Source organism: Myotis davidii, unplaced genomic scaffold, assembly GCF_000327345.1.
Source record: "Myotis davidii unplaced genomic scaffold, ASM32734v1 scaffold663, whole genome shotgun sequence".
NCBI classification, from domain to species: domain Eukaryota; kingdom Metazoa; phylum Chordata; class Mammalia; order Chiroptera; family Vespertilionidae; genus Myotis; species Myotis davidii.
The window spans coordinates 1,119,004-1,132,371 of NW_006295816.1; the positions used below are offsets into that span (position 1 = coordinate 1,119,004).

The 13,368-nt window shown below is 50.1% G+C and overlaps 1 protein-coding gene across 5 annotated transcripts in view; it reads right to left on the bottom strand.

The window, feature by feature from the left end:
• Nucleotides 1-1,834: 1,834 nt before the first annotated feature.
• The window catches only part of IP6K2 (inositol hexakisphosphate kinase 2), a 32,273-nt gene continuing 20,739 nt past the window's right edge, over nucleotides 1,835-13,368 (bottom strand). For 3 of the 5 annotated variants that reach the window (XM_015568330.1, XM_015568329.1, XM_006770438.2), the window contains 5 exons: nucleotides 8,976-9,298; nucleotides 6,836-7,058; nucleotides 5,856-6,031; nucleotides 3,012-3,187; nucleotides 1,835-2,592 (listed from right to left, as the gene is read on the bottom strand). In XM_015568330.1, coding sequence (XP_015423816.1) covers nucleotides 2,092-2,592; nucleotides 3,012-3,187; nucleotides 5,856-6,031; nucleotides 6,836-7,058; nucleotides 8,976-9,177 — 1,278 coding nt within the window. In that variant the 5' untranslated portion in view covers nucleotides 9,178-9,298 and the 3' untranslated portion in view covers nucleotides 1,835-2,091. Of the gene's footprint in view, nucleotides 2,593-3,011; nucleotides 3,188-5,855; nucleotides 6,032-6,835; nucleotides 7,059-7,172; nucleotides 7,867-8,975; nucleotides 9,435-13,368 lie in introns of those variants that run through there. The other 2 variants (XM_006770435.2, XM_006770437.2) reach the window with 2 other exon arrangements.

Genomic DNA, 13,368 nt, shown 5'->3' on the forward strand with positions numbered 1-13,368 from the left:
CCGTGGCCCGCGGGCGCCAGGTCTCAGGCGTGTGTGTCTTCCGGCCCCTCCTGGGGTAGCAGCCCCGGGCACCGCCACGCCAGGGTGGCCGTGGGGAGCGAGAGCGAGGCGGGTCTTAGAAACCAGCCCGGCTGGTGGGTCAGCCGCTGGCATCCACCCAGGAACCAGGAGGTCAGGGTTCGGTTCCGGTCAGGGCACAGGCCCGGGTGGCGGGCTCCATCCCCAGTGGGGGCGTGCAGGATGCAGCCGATCCATGATTCTCATCATCGATGTTTCTCTCTCTCTCCCTCTCCCTTCCTTCCTCTCTAAAAATCAATAAAAGTGTATTATTAAAAAAATAAACAATAAAAACAGAAACCATGTGGGGCCATCCCGGTCCCAAATTCCCCCATCCTGCTCGCACCACCCCCCCCCTCTCTCAGCAGCTTCCCCTTCTGCTCTCACGTTGTTTTCAATCCTCAGAGGATATTCTTTCCCTTTTCAGAGAGTGGGAGGGAAGGAGAGAAACATGGATGTGAAACAGACACCTCGACTGGTTGCCTCCCACAGGAGCCCCAACCCGAGGTAGGGAGGGAACCGCAACCCAGGCAGGTCCCTGACCTGCGACCCTTTGACCCTTGGGTGCCTGGGCCAGGGCTCGGACATCGGGGTCCGTTTCCTCTGCACGGACCCACTTCCTCCTCCACAGCATCAGCCACTCCCCTGCTGCCTGCAGGTGTCGCCCTGAGGGTGGAGTGGGTGCCTTGGAGCCTGAAGGGGAGGTCTTTGAAGTGCTGGGAGGAGGGAAGCTGGGAGGAGGGGAGCGGGGGAGAGGCCCTGAGGGTCTGCAGTAGGGGTCTCTGGGGCCCTCCCATCTCTGCCCGCCTGGTCCACCCACATTCCCCACTGAAGCCTGGGCTGGGAGCAGGGTTGGGGGCCCAACCAAACCAGGGTGCGCGCGGCCTGCTTTTGGACATCCTGGACAGAGGGATACTGGGCCTTGGAGAGGAGATGCCGGGGGTCCAGGGGAGGGGTGAGACTTGCTAAAATATGGCACTCAGATCCTGTGCTCCCTGGTGTCTGGTTCTGCAGTTCAAGACCTCCTGCCACACACACCTCCTCCCAGAAGCCCTCCTAGCACCGAGCACAAGCTCTCCTGTGGCTGCCCTGGCTGAAGGACCAGACAGGCGCGGTTGCCAGGGCCCAGGGCTGAATACTGTGGTGACGGGTGGTGAGGCCGAGAGCCAACCTGCCCAGGACACCCCTCATGGCACAGCCATCTCCTGGGACCCTTCACCACAGAGCCCATTGCTGCCAGCAGCCGAGCCTGGTGGCTACCCCAATATTGGTTCCGAGTCCTCTGACATCACAATGTCCAGCCAATGAGCTGCTGCCAGGTTTGGCTTAAGCTGCATGAGGGCAGGAAGACCGGTCCAGAGTCCAGTGTAATTCTCTCCAGAGGCGCTGGGACACTCGGCTAGCGGACCCCACAGCAATCGGCAAAGGTGATCCATGTCGGGGTCCTTTGGGGGTTACCTCGGGGTGCTAGGTTAAGAGACTGAGGACCAAGCCAGGAGGCTGTGGTGACTCAAAGGCCCATGGAAGGGTCCCAGGTGAGGAGGCTTCTGAGGGTTGGAAGGGGAGCCGGTTGTCTGCCTTTGGCAAGAAAGACGGGGCGTGCAGTGGTTAGAAAGGTGAAGGGGGTAAATGGTGATGGAAGGAGACTCGACCTGGGCTGGTATAAACACAATATACAGATGATGTTACTATAGACTGTATATCTGAAATCTATATAATTTTATTAACCAATGTCACCCCAACAAATTCAATAAAAAAAAATGACAGCAGCACTGTGTACAATTAACAAAAGGGTTTGTATTAGGACAGTTACACTCAGGGAAGAGAGGTATCTGTTCATCAAACATGGAATGTTGAAGAAACAGTAAAATAAATAGACTCGGAGCGCGGTGGGGCCGGCTCAGGCGGGACTCGAGGCCTCTGTGCGTCAGCTCCAGGCTGCAGAGGCCACCCCTGGCCACACTGGCTTCCTCCTGGACGCAGCACAGCTGTGCCCGGGACACGGAGGGGCAAGGACCAGTACAGTCGGCCAGCTCACTCCCCACTCTCCTCAGTGATCTCTGTGACAATGTCTATCAGGCTCTGGAGCCCGAAGATGTAGCCAGCATCCTGGCCCTCGTGCACGACGCTGTCCTCGCCGTACAGCCGGCAGGTGGTGTGGGCAAAGTCAATCATGCGCACGTCCACGGAGCTGGTGCTGAGGGGCTTGAAGGCGTAGGCCCCGGCCGACTCGTCGGCGGACTCCTCGGACAGGTCCTCCAAGTCCTCCGCGTCCGAGTCCAGGGCCACCTCCGGCCGCTCCTTGCCATCGTAGATGATGAGCAGGGAGCTGGAGTAGAAGCGGTAAGACTCCTGTCGCTCCAGCACGGCCTTGAGCTCCGCCAGCTTCTTGAGCACAGGGCCGAGGAGCTCGCGGCGCAGGTACCGCCCGTTGTGGAAGAACTGGAAAAGCGCCTCCTTAAAGCCCTGCACCGACAGTTTCCGGCCATGGTACTTGTTCATGAACATGAGCTGCCCACTGCCCGCCTGGTACACCTGTGGGAGAGAGACCAGCAGGTCAGGGCTGACCGCCACCTCAAAGCCGGGCCCCTGGGGCGTGGCTGGGATAACAACAGCCCTGCATCAATCAGAGTCTCTAACCTGTTGAGTCACAGGAAACGCTGTGCTTGCCAATCAACACCCAGGATACAACCCTCTGACGTGGGTTCTGCCCCCAGCTCTGTGTTCAGTATATGGTTGATGGAGAGGACCTAACCCTCTTGCCTTGCCCGCCCCCTCCTGTCCACAGACTTTGGACTCGGCCAGCCAGGCCAGCCCCAGAAGGGATGACCCAGGCATGCGTGCTTTCTTTTCTAACCAGAAAGTGTTAGTCAAATCTGGTCTCTTTTGAGAAAACATAGGACTATGCCAAGATAGGGGGGCGGCAGCCCACACCATGCACCAGCTTTCCTCACCTGCATGCCGCACAGGCGCACACCAATGACCGCAGAGGTGCTTTGCTGGCATTTTCGGATTTGGTTGGCTGCCTTCTCCTCTGAAGCATCGTCACCATGCTGGCGTGTCCCCATCTTGAGGTCCAGGACACAAGGTACCTCATATCGGGAAGTGAGGTTCTCCAGTAAGATAAATTCTGAGTGGTTAAGGAAAAGACCCTCTAAAGAGCAGGTACACTGCAAGGGCCTTTGGCACTCCACTCCCAGGGCACAATGCCTGCACACAGTGCCCAGAGAAGCCCAACACGACAGAGGGCCCACCAGTCCTGCCATCTCCCACACAAGGAGACCAAGGCTGACAACTGGGCTAAAAGGCACCCGGACTGCGGGCTAAATCCCCAGTGGGGCGTGCAGGAGGCAGCCGATCAATGATTCTCTCTCATCACGGATGTTTCTTTCACTCTCTCCATTCCTCTCTGAAATCAATAAAAAATATATTTAAAGAAAAATAAATGTCTTTCCCAGCTGCATACACTAAAAACGTCTAGAAACAATGACCAGATGCATGACCCCCCACAACCCACAATTCCATCATGAAACATGAAAATGAAATGACAATCTCAGGGACCATAAACAGTTTTATTGGAATACAGCCATACTCATTCATTTACTAGTGTGGCTGCTGTCATGCCACAACGACAGTTGTGACAGAGAGTATGTGGCCTGCAAGACCTAACGTCTTTACTATTTGGGCCTTTAACTGGAAAGGTTTGCAGCCCCTGCCTCAGAGGAATGATTAAGTTCACATCTGGAGCCGGAAACATACATGACCGTGGACTTCTTTCCAGAAAGTAAGACAGTGCTTACAGACTATTGTGACTGTGTCCAAGGGACTCAGGAGCTTATTTTAAAAGTCTCCTACTGGCAAAGGTGTGATAATTTGAGCATCAATAAAGACAACTGCAATGAACGGAAACATGTCAAATATGTTTAAATTAATGGATTAATACTTATGCTAAAAAACTCACTGGAAACCTTTGGAGGATGTCAAGAAACCAACTCATTATTCCAAATACATCTCTAATAAATGGAAGGATTTACTCTGCTTTTCCTATATAAAGTATACCTCAGGATAAGCACGTAGTTAATGAGGAAAAGTTTTTCTTTATAGTAGGATTCCAGCTTATGAATGAAGGAATGTCAAAAGCAGAACGTCACCTAATGAAAAAAACAGATCTAAGGACCATACAAAAGAAAAGGCAACTGAACACCATGCTTCCCGGTGGACACCATGTCTGAGGCTCTGGTCACCACCCCACCCTCACCCCAACTGAACCTGAATCTGATCAAGCCTGTAGATAAAATGATCAACTTGATGGAAACAGAGGAGACAGAGTAACATGTAAGATACCGAAAGGATGTAATCAGTAAGACCCAGATAGTGGGAAACTCTAGGAGACCCAATTTCTTCAACAAGAAATTTCTAAGAAAAAACACGAAGGGTACTTAGAAAACCTTACACATGTCAACCAAAAGCAACACGTGAACCTCATCTCCATCCCCCTTCAAGGAGACTATCAATACAAAGCTTACTCAGGAGACAATTAGGAAACTGTGGACAGAAACTAGGGATTTCATAGGAAGGAATTACTGTCCACTTTTTCAAGAATAGCAATAGTAATAATGTTTTAAATACCCTTATCTTGCCCTAACCAGTTTGGCTCAGTGGATAGAGCGTCGGCCTGTGGACTGAAAGGTCCCAGGTTCGATTCTGGTCAAGGGCATGAGCCTTGGTTGCGGGCACATCCCCAGCAGGTGTGCAGGAGGCAGCTGATCGATGTTTCTCTCCCATCGATATTTCTAATTCTCTATCCCTCTCCCTTCCTCTCTGTAAAAAAAATCAATAAAATATATTTTAAAAAATATATAAAAATAAATAAATAAATACGCTTATCTCTTAGAGATGCATGCTGGGTGTACACAGGGGCAACGCTACACCTGAGACTTCCCTCCGAAACAGTTCAGTTGTCGGTGCTGGGTGTACATAGAAATGACATGGGTGGGTTTCCTGCCGAACCTGGGTAATTGGTACTTAAAGGTTCAACATGTATTATTTTTAACAGGTTTAAATTTTTCCCTAATAAAATGTTAAAAATAAAACACACTCAATTTTTTTTCCCACACACACTCAATTCTGAGGAATTTCCCACTATAGGATTAAAAAAAAAAAAATCAAGCCCAGCTGGTGTGGCTCAGTGGTTGAACATCAACTCATGAACCAGGAGGTCATGGTCAGGGCACATGCCCGGGTTGCAGGCTCAGTCCCTAGGAGGGGGTGTGCAGGAGGCAGCTGATCAATGATTCTCTCATCATTTATGTTTCTATCTCTTCCCCTTCTCCCTTCCTCTAAAATCAGTAACAACATATTTTTAAATAATCAATGAGCACATAGCTTGGTGGGTAAGAAGGGAGATAAACGCGGCCTGTGCTTGCCTCATGGGTCAGCCTGGAGAAGGGGATGGGCAGGTCTGTCTGCCCCACCTGACCCTTGGCAAGGAAGCTGTTTGGGGGCCTCTGTAGGAGTCTCAATACGAACCTGCCCCTTGCACTCTAGGCTAAAGGCCTCCTGATGCAGACTGGTTCCTAACTAAGAAGCCGCTCATCCCCCCAAACCTCTCAAACCGCACCCACATTTGCATTCCCAGACCAGCCCTTGGCCTGAGGGCAGTGACTCTGGCACAGCTGTCACATAGTAGTGTCCCGGCACAACCAGGACTAACGGCTCACACCCTTCTCTCCAAGCTCCGAGGGGCTCCTTACCACCACCCCTCCCCCGAAGACAGATGCTCTGTACACCAAGGATACTGTACTGGTTCCGATGCTTTGCATTCTCCTTCATTCTCTGTAACTGCTGCTGGTGACACTTCATGCTCCAGGGGTTGTAGTATTTAAGCTGGGAACTTACATTCCCCTTTTTCTCTACACTGTAGTACAAGACTTCAGATTTCTTGAGCCACTCAAATTCTTCTTCTAACTTATGGCTATAAAGAGATAAAGAATCAATAAATCACATTGTCTTATCAAATTCAGGGCCAAAGGAAGCACTTTGTAGAGTGATGGGAAGTTTGATGTCTTGATATGGTGGTTTCATTGTACATATCAAACACTTTAAAAAGGTACATGTCACTGTATGTCTATTATACCTCAGGAAAGGCGATCTTTTTTTTTTTTTTTATTAAGAGGCCAGCTCACTGTTTTTCTACAGTAAGGAGAACCTACAATGCAAGAACAGCCTTTGCCTCCCCACTAGCCCCACAGGCAGCCTACACAGCCTTCTTCAAGGCGGTACCACCCTGGTTTCTGGTAGTCCAGGTTCCCTGACTCCGAAAGCTGGAGACTGGGGAAATCGAAACTGAAACTCCATGGCCATAGCCAGCCTATAACTATACTACACAGGCCTCAACTGGTATGTTTACAAGCTCTCCAAGGTGTGGCACCAGAAGGCCCCGCCCAGGTGGAATCCTGAGTTGAGGGGATGCCCAGCAGACCATTTTCTCCCACTATCAGTGACCAACCTGAACCCATGGCTGTCTTAGGACAGCTACATCCCCAGGGTGCAGCACAGGGGCTGGCACTGAGGAAGGTGACTGAAATCCTTCTATAGCTGCCACCACAGCCACTTCTCCAAACGTCAATGTAATGCAGAGAAGCTCCGCATGCCACTGAGTGACAAGGCACCTACTAAGTGCATGAAGTGCATCCTTAGGTCCAGGGCACTGAGCTGCAACTAGGATCCCCCGCCACCTCCCTCCCAGAGTCCAGGGTTCCCCTCAGCTTACACCCACCTCTTCATTTTCTCCTCCTTCCAGTGCTGCCGCACCCAGTCCTTGGGGGTCTTCTCTGGGTCAAGGACGTGATGTTTTTTGTTTGTCCATCTTAGGAGCTTACTTTTTGGTTCACAGTCTGAATTGTCTACACTGTCCATGGCTCCATGGTCCCCTTTTAAGGGATATGCTATTAAGCACAAGTTCCTGTCTTCATCTTCATCAAAGCACACAGACACCACACCTAGAAGGGGGGTAAGGAGCAGAGAGGACTATTAATTGCACAGAAGCAGAGAGAACTTTCAATTCCACATATGTTATAAATAACATGATTGTAACATTTGTGGTTTTCTCTTACCCTGTTCCTTAGTCTCTCTGTTGCCAGAGGCCCCAAACTCATCTGCAAACCTAACAAATATCAAAACACTAGAAGAGATGACACCACACAGACAAGCAATTAGGGAGCAAATACAGCCGAGGCTTCCTCTCTGATGCACTCAACAAGGCAAGGGCCAAATAATTACAAGACACGCTTTTCCATCATTGAAAACGTTTATTAATTTTTATGTAATCCTTCTACTCTTAAGAGAGGTGGAAAACATTTGCTCTTTATATCTTGTGGGGATTTTTAATGCCCTAAACAGAAACTCCAATGGCCTCAAGGCCTGCTTTATAGCAGAGCCTGAACACGGGACACAGGTGTGCCTGAGGGGTAAGCAGCATCCAAGGGTAAGGAGAGACTGGGCAAGCAAAACAAAATAAAGGAGCAAACAAAACAAACCACACGGCACAACAGACACCCTAGCAGAGGCTTCTTGCAGCACCCCCATACAGGTGGGCGCCCCAAGCCTCTGTCCTTCTCAAAGGTTATTTTATTGGTCTCTTGAGATCTCATATCACAAAAGAACAAAATAAACACAAGGCAAATAGGGCTGGGCTGGGGGTACAGATGGTGGTGCCTGGAGAGCAGCTCTCTCCCCCTTCAGTCTCTAGCACCTGCGTGTGTAATCAGTCAGTCTCTGAGGAGGGTTTGTCAACTGGCAGCATTTCAGCAGGTGTCGACGAGCGCCTTACAACCGACTGGCTGGACACCTTTCCTCCCAGACCTCTCTGGCCCAGGATCACTCAATGTGCTCAGTCCTTGCTGCCCGCCCGCTGCAGGGGAATGCGTGCTCAGAGAGAGACGACACTGCTGAGGTGGTCCCCGGCTCTGGACGCACAGGAGCCGGGGCGGGGATTCAGGGGCCACACTTCCCTGTGGCCATGGGGAAAGAACCAGGGGAAAAAAAGGGGCAGGGCGGCCAGCTAACAAAGGGCCTTTGGCTTTGTCCTGGAAAAAACAACAGAGAAGGACCAAGTGAGGGCCCCCAACTCTCCCGCCCCACCACAACACACATGCATATTCAGAACAGAGAGGTGCCCAGCACATTGTGTCTTCAAAGAGTGTGTTTCAACAGTCCCAGAAGAGCCTAAGTTGTTCAAGAGTCTTTTGTTTAATCAGACAATACACATTTTACATTAATTTCCTTAATGGATTCATCCTTAATTTACAAAGAACCCCACCTCCCCAGGAAAGAACACACCATGCTGGTGGCTTCTGACGTCCCCCCAAAATGCGTTATAAAAAGGCAGAGTCACCATATGTGGATCGGAAGGTTGCTGTAACATGGCAATTTCAGGGACATTCCGTAACTGGGCTTCAGCTAGTCAGCACAGGCCTCCCACTCCTGCATTCCATCTGACTCAACCTGCTCCCGAGCCTACCTAATCACCAGGGCTTCTGGTTTTCTGGAGGACAAAAAGCCGGCCGCAGTATTCTGGGCAAAATCCTCCCAGAGTCTTCCCCCGCTGTCCCTCCATGGAGACTATGGGTTACTGTGATCAAGAGACACTTGAACATAAAACACAACTACACTTTCACCAAAAACCAAAATAAACTCAAAGCAATCCACAAAACAAAAGACAATTGAGCAATCTTACCAGGGCTTGAAAACTGAGGGTGTGAGGTGCTGGGCTGAGGGCCAAGAGGAGGAGGAGGCGGAGGGAAAACACAGGGTGAGTGGGAGGGGTGAAGGCTCTGGGTATGGCTGCCACGGAGGTCACCACGCCTCACATCTCCTCGCCAGCGCCTGGCGACCCCTACCAGCAGCAGGGGGCTCACCTTTGTACTGGGGAGTGAATCTGCGCATCTCAGCTGGGAGAGTCTCGTAGAACTGGTGCTCCCTCGGGACCAGGGGCTTGCACAGAGTCGTCTCGTTGAAGCGGAGCACACAAGAGTGCCCCCCGACCTGGTGGATAAAGGGCTCCAGCAGGACGCCCTTGGCGCGGGGCTCCACGTCCATGGCCCTGAAAGCTGGGCTCATCCTCCAGGGGCAAGCAACAGGGAGAAGAGGGAGGCAGCAGGGCCCAGCGGCCAGAGCGTCCTCCGTCCGTCTGTATTGGCGTGTCTGGCCTTGGCTCCTTGGTTGCACACGACAGGACGCTCTGCGGGAAGCAAACAGTGGCAGGAGTTGGAAGTGACCTGGGAACGGCATCTGCCTTAGAGCCGCATCTGCCCTGAAGCCCTCCACCTCCAACAGCAAGACAAACAGACTGAGCTCACTCAGAGCGCCTGCCCACACCACCCTCTAGCGCCCCGCCTCCCGCAGACACAAACAAAGCCTGCTGGGCGAGGCCTACCCGTAGGGACTGGACTGACTCTAGGTGCCTCTAAACAGCCCTTCTTAGACAGTGCGGGGCAAAACGTGAAGCCACAATGAGGGAAAGTCATCATTTCAAACCTAATATTCCGATTAAATCTTACTATTTTCTAATAAAATTGTTAAACTGAAGGTAACTGATGTCCAAGTCTCTGTTAATTAAATATTTTTCAATAAACTACTTTAAAAAAATAAATAAACTACTTTTTAGAGAAGTTTTAAGTTCGAGACAAAATTAAGAGGAAGATAGAGAGATTTCCCATATAACCACCTGCCCCCACATATGCATGACTTTCCCATTATCAACACTCCCCCCGAGTGCAGCACATTTATTACAAATGGAGGCCCGATGCACGAGTGCAAGAGTAGGCCTTCCTTCCCCAGCTGCCGGCACCAGCTTCCCTCTGGCACCCAGACCTGGGCTGCTTCCCTTGGGCCGCCTGCAGGCACCCGGGACAAGGCTGGCTTCCCTCCAGCCCCAGCTTCATCAGGAAGGACATCCAGAATGACGTTCAGTCTGATTATCATATTACCCTTTTATTATTATAGATTATTATTATAGATGATGATAAACCTACATCATCCTAGTTTACATTCATGTTCACTGTTGGTCATTAATTAGGTTCTTATAAAATGCACTTAAGGGGAAAAACTGCTTCCACGCCATCTAGTAAGATTTGCTTCCCCAGGGCGTCCAAACACACCACTCCTATCCAAGGCCAAATACATGCCCCAGCACCCTTATTAGCGGTGGAGCTTGGCCCTGCTTTAATGATTAACGTCTGTATCTAAAAACAACTGATCAAGGCTGCCCGACTCCCTTTAAAAAGATACAGTGTTCTAGGTCACCAACTATTTTTATCAGCTCTATCCTGATCTCCAAACGCTGGGACAGGCCTTTCCACCAAAGCTGTACTCCGGGGCAATCACAGCTCGCTCCCATGCTGAGGCCAGGGCCTTACAGCTGACCTCGCATTCCCAACATCCTGGATCGCAGCAGAGACCTCCTCTGTGTAACTGTTAACAGTGTTAGGGAAGTCTGTTTTCTGTCTGTAATTTACGGACTGCAGTCACTCCTAGCATTACTTCCAGGGCTTGGGCTACCCTTCAGTTTCTGTACAGGGATTCTTACTGAGTACTCCTCTGGTTCCCATGACTCCCACAGGGATGGTGGTGGTGAGGATGGCCTGCAGGAGATGTGTCCACTGTCCTCTAAAGGGGGTAAAGCCCCTACTATGTGCGGGACTCACTGCAGGATCAAACCTCATTTAGTCCTCCCCATACCTTCTAAGAGGTAGATACTGCTCTCCCTGTTGCAAACAATGACGCTGACTCGGGGAGGGAAGCACACTCATCCACAGTAAGAGACAGTAGGGCACAGCTCCCAAATGAACCTCAAGCTGCTGGATGCTCCCACATGGCAGCCACCAGGGCCAGGGCCTCTGCCTTGGCATAGCACTCCTCCGTACTTGGGACATTCAGCGTGTCCTACGAGAGTGCTTGCACTATGTATTTACAGTACCTATTTATAAAACACGCCATGCGCCACTGAACACAAGGGTACATTCTGAGAAATGCATCAGTAGACGATGCTGTCACTGTGCGAACATCAGCGTGCACTTACACAAACCTGGATGGTACAGCCCACCGCACCCCTAGGTTGTATGGTACAGCCCATTGCTCTAGGCTACAGCCTGTACAGGGTGTTACTGTGCAAAACAACACGAGATTAAATCACACACAAGAGAAAATTACACGCCCAGCCGGTGTGGCTCAGTGATTGAGCACTGACACATGCACCAGGAGGCCCCCAGTTCGAGTCTGGTCAGGGCCAATGCCTGGGTTGTGGGCTTGGTCCCCAGTAGGGGGTGTGCAGAAGGTGTTCTTATCAATGTTTCTATCTCTTTCTCTCTCTTCCTCTCTCTCTAAAATCAATAAAAACATTTTTTTTTTAAAAGAGAATTATGTAATCAAGAGGCGCTGTAAACACAAGATGTATGACGCTGCTGCCGGCAAAACATGCATATTTTTACAGAAAACCTTTGTGCTTTTTTTTGAAATAAGCAGAAAGAGTACACTCTAAAATAATGATAAAAAGTACCACATAATAAATATATAAACCAGTGACAGTCATTTATTATCTTGTTAAGCATCATGCACTGTACATAATTGTAAGTAACATCTTTTATACAACTGGCAGCTGACTTGTTTACACCAGCATCACCACAAACATGTGGGTAATGTGTTGCACTACAATGAACATGGCTAGAGGTCACTAGGCGATAGGAACTTTTCACTTCTATTATAATCCTAAAGGACAGCCGTCATATATGTGGTCTGATGTTACTGTCACTGTGTGGCACCTGACTATATAACCTTTCAGAGTTTACACTGGTGTTCATTTCTTCCTTTCAGAGAAAACAGGCTGTGGACCCCAATTAAACTCAAGGGGTAGGAATTAATAAGCTTCCCTACATGCAAAGTGTAGAAAACCAAAGGTCCTGATTTTTTAAAAATACGTTTTTATTCATTTTAGTAAGAGAGGGAGGGAGAGGGAGGGCGAAACATTGATGTGAGAGAAAACCATTGAGCATTGATCAAGTTGCCTCCTGCACAGCCCCTACTGGGGATCAAGCCTGCAACTCAGGCATGTGCCCTGACCCGGAATCGAACCATGTGACCTTCTGGTTCATGGGTCGATGCTCAACCAACTGAACCCCGCTGGCCGGGGCCAAAGGTCCTGATTTCTCACCTGGCACTACCTTCTCATCATCAGAGTAGCATTCAGGAGGGCATGTGCTCCCAAGACACAACACAGGCCATCAGCTCTAGGGTGAGCACATTCCTGTCATTCCAGACTCTCTCCATAAGGTGGCGCTCTGAGATGCTTGGCCACACAGGCCCCTTCTCAAGATCTGAGGAGGGTGGTTCCCTCTCTCCTACTGAAAAGGCCTGGTGAATAAGAGCAATTCCAAAGGAAACCTACAGACTGAGTCATGGTGAGACTGCTAGTACCCCAGCACAAACCGGGTTCCATAATTATTAAATTGTGAACATCTAAAACACTCCTCATGGGCCAGACTTCAGAAACATAATCCAAAAACCTTTCCTGAAAGTGTACAAAACTACTTTTGTTACCAGAGCAATGCTAACATACAAATCCCTTTCCACCTGTTCAAGGTTCCTTAAACGTATGCAATTCAGAAGAAAACTATCTTTCCATATGTTTCTCATCCATCCCCACCTCCAATGACAAACGAAAAACAAACAAAACAAGTCCTTTGAGCAGCTCCCTATAGAGGATGGCTCCTGGGTGTGGCTGGAGGCTGAAAGGCCAGGTGGGGTCCCTGCCTCCTCCCAGGTCCTCAGTGTGCTCACAGCTGCTGGGGTGATGTGGCACCTTACCCTCCCCGCAGCACCCAGCTCTGGCAGTCCCCAGGACACGACTCCCCAGAGAGTCATCATCATCCTGAGCAGAGAGGCAAGAAAAATAAGGCTCATTCTCACCTGAGCCAAGTCTGACGACAGAGGAAACTCCCAGTGGGAGGCGGAATTATACTGCAGTGAGGTGCCTGGATTACTTGGAGAAAATCCCCATTACGTTTTACAGACTTGTTCTCTGATGTCTAAAATAGGAGAGGGCTGGAGTAGATCTCTACTCTGTGGGCTGAGTAATCAAATTAGTGTTTTAATCAAAAAGGAAAAACACATAAATGTCAATGTACTGCACAAATAAGGTGAGTCCTGTTTTGTGATTCTTTTATTTCAACTGTGTTCAGTCTCTCTTTAGGAACATAAGTATGTCTTCACTCTACAACATATTCCCCGCGCCCTGACAGGCCCCATCCCTGTAGG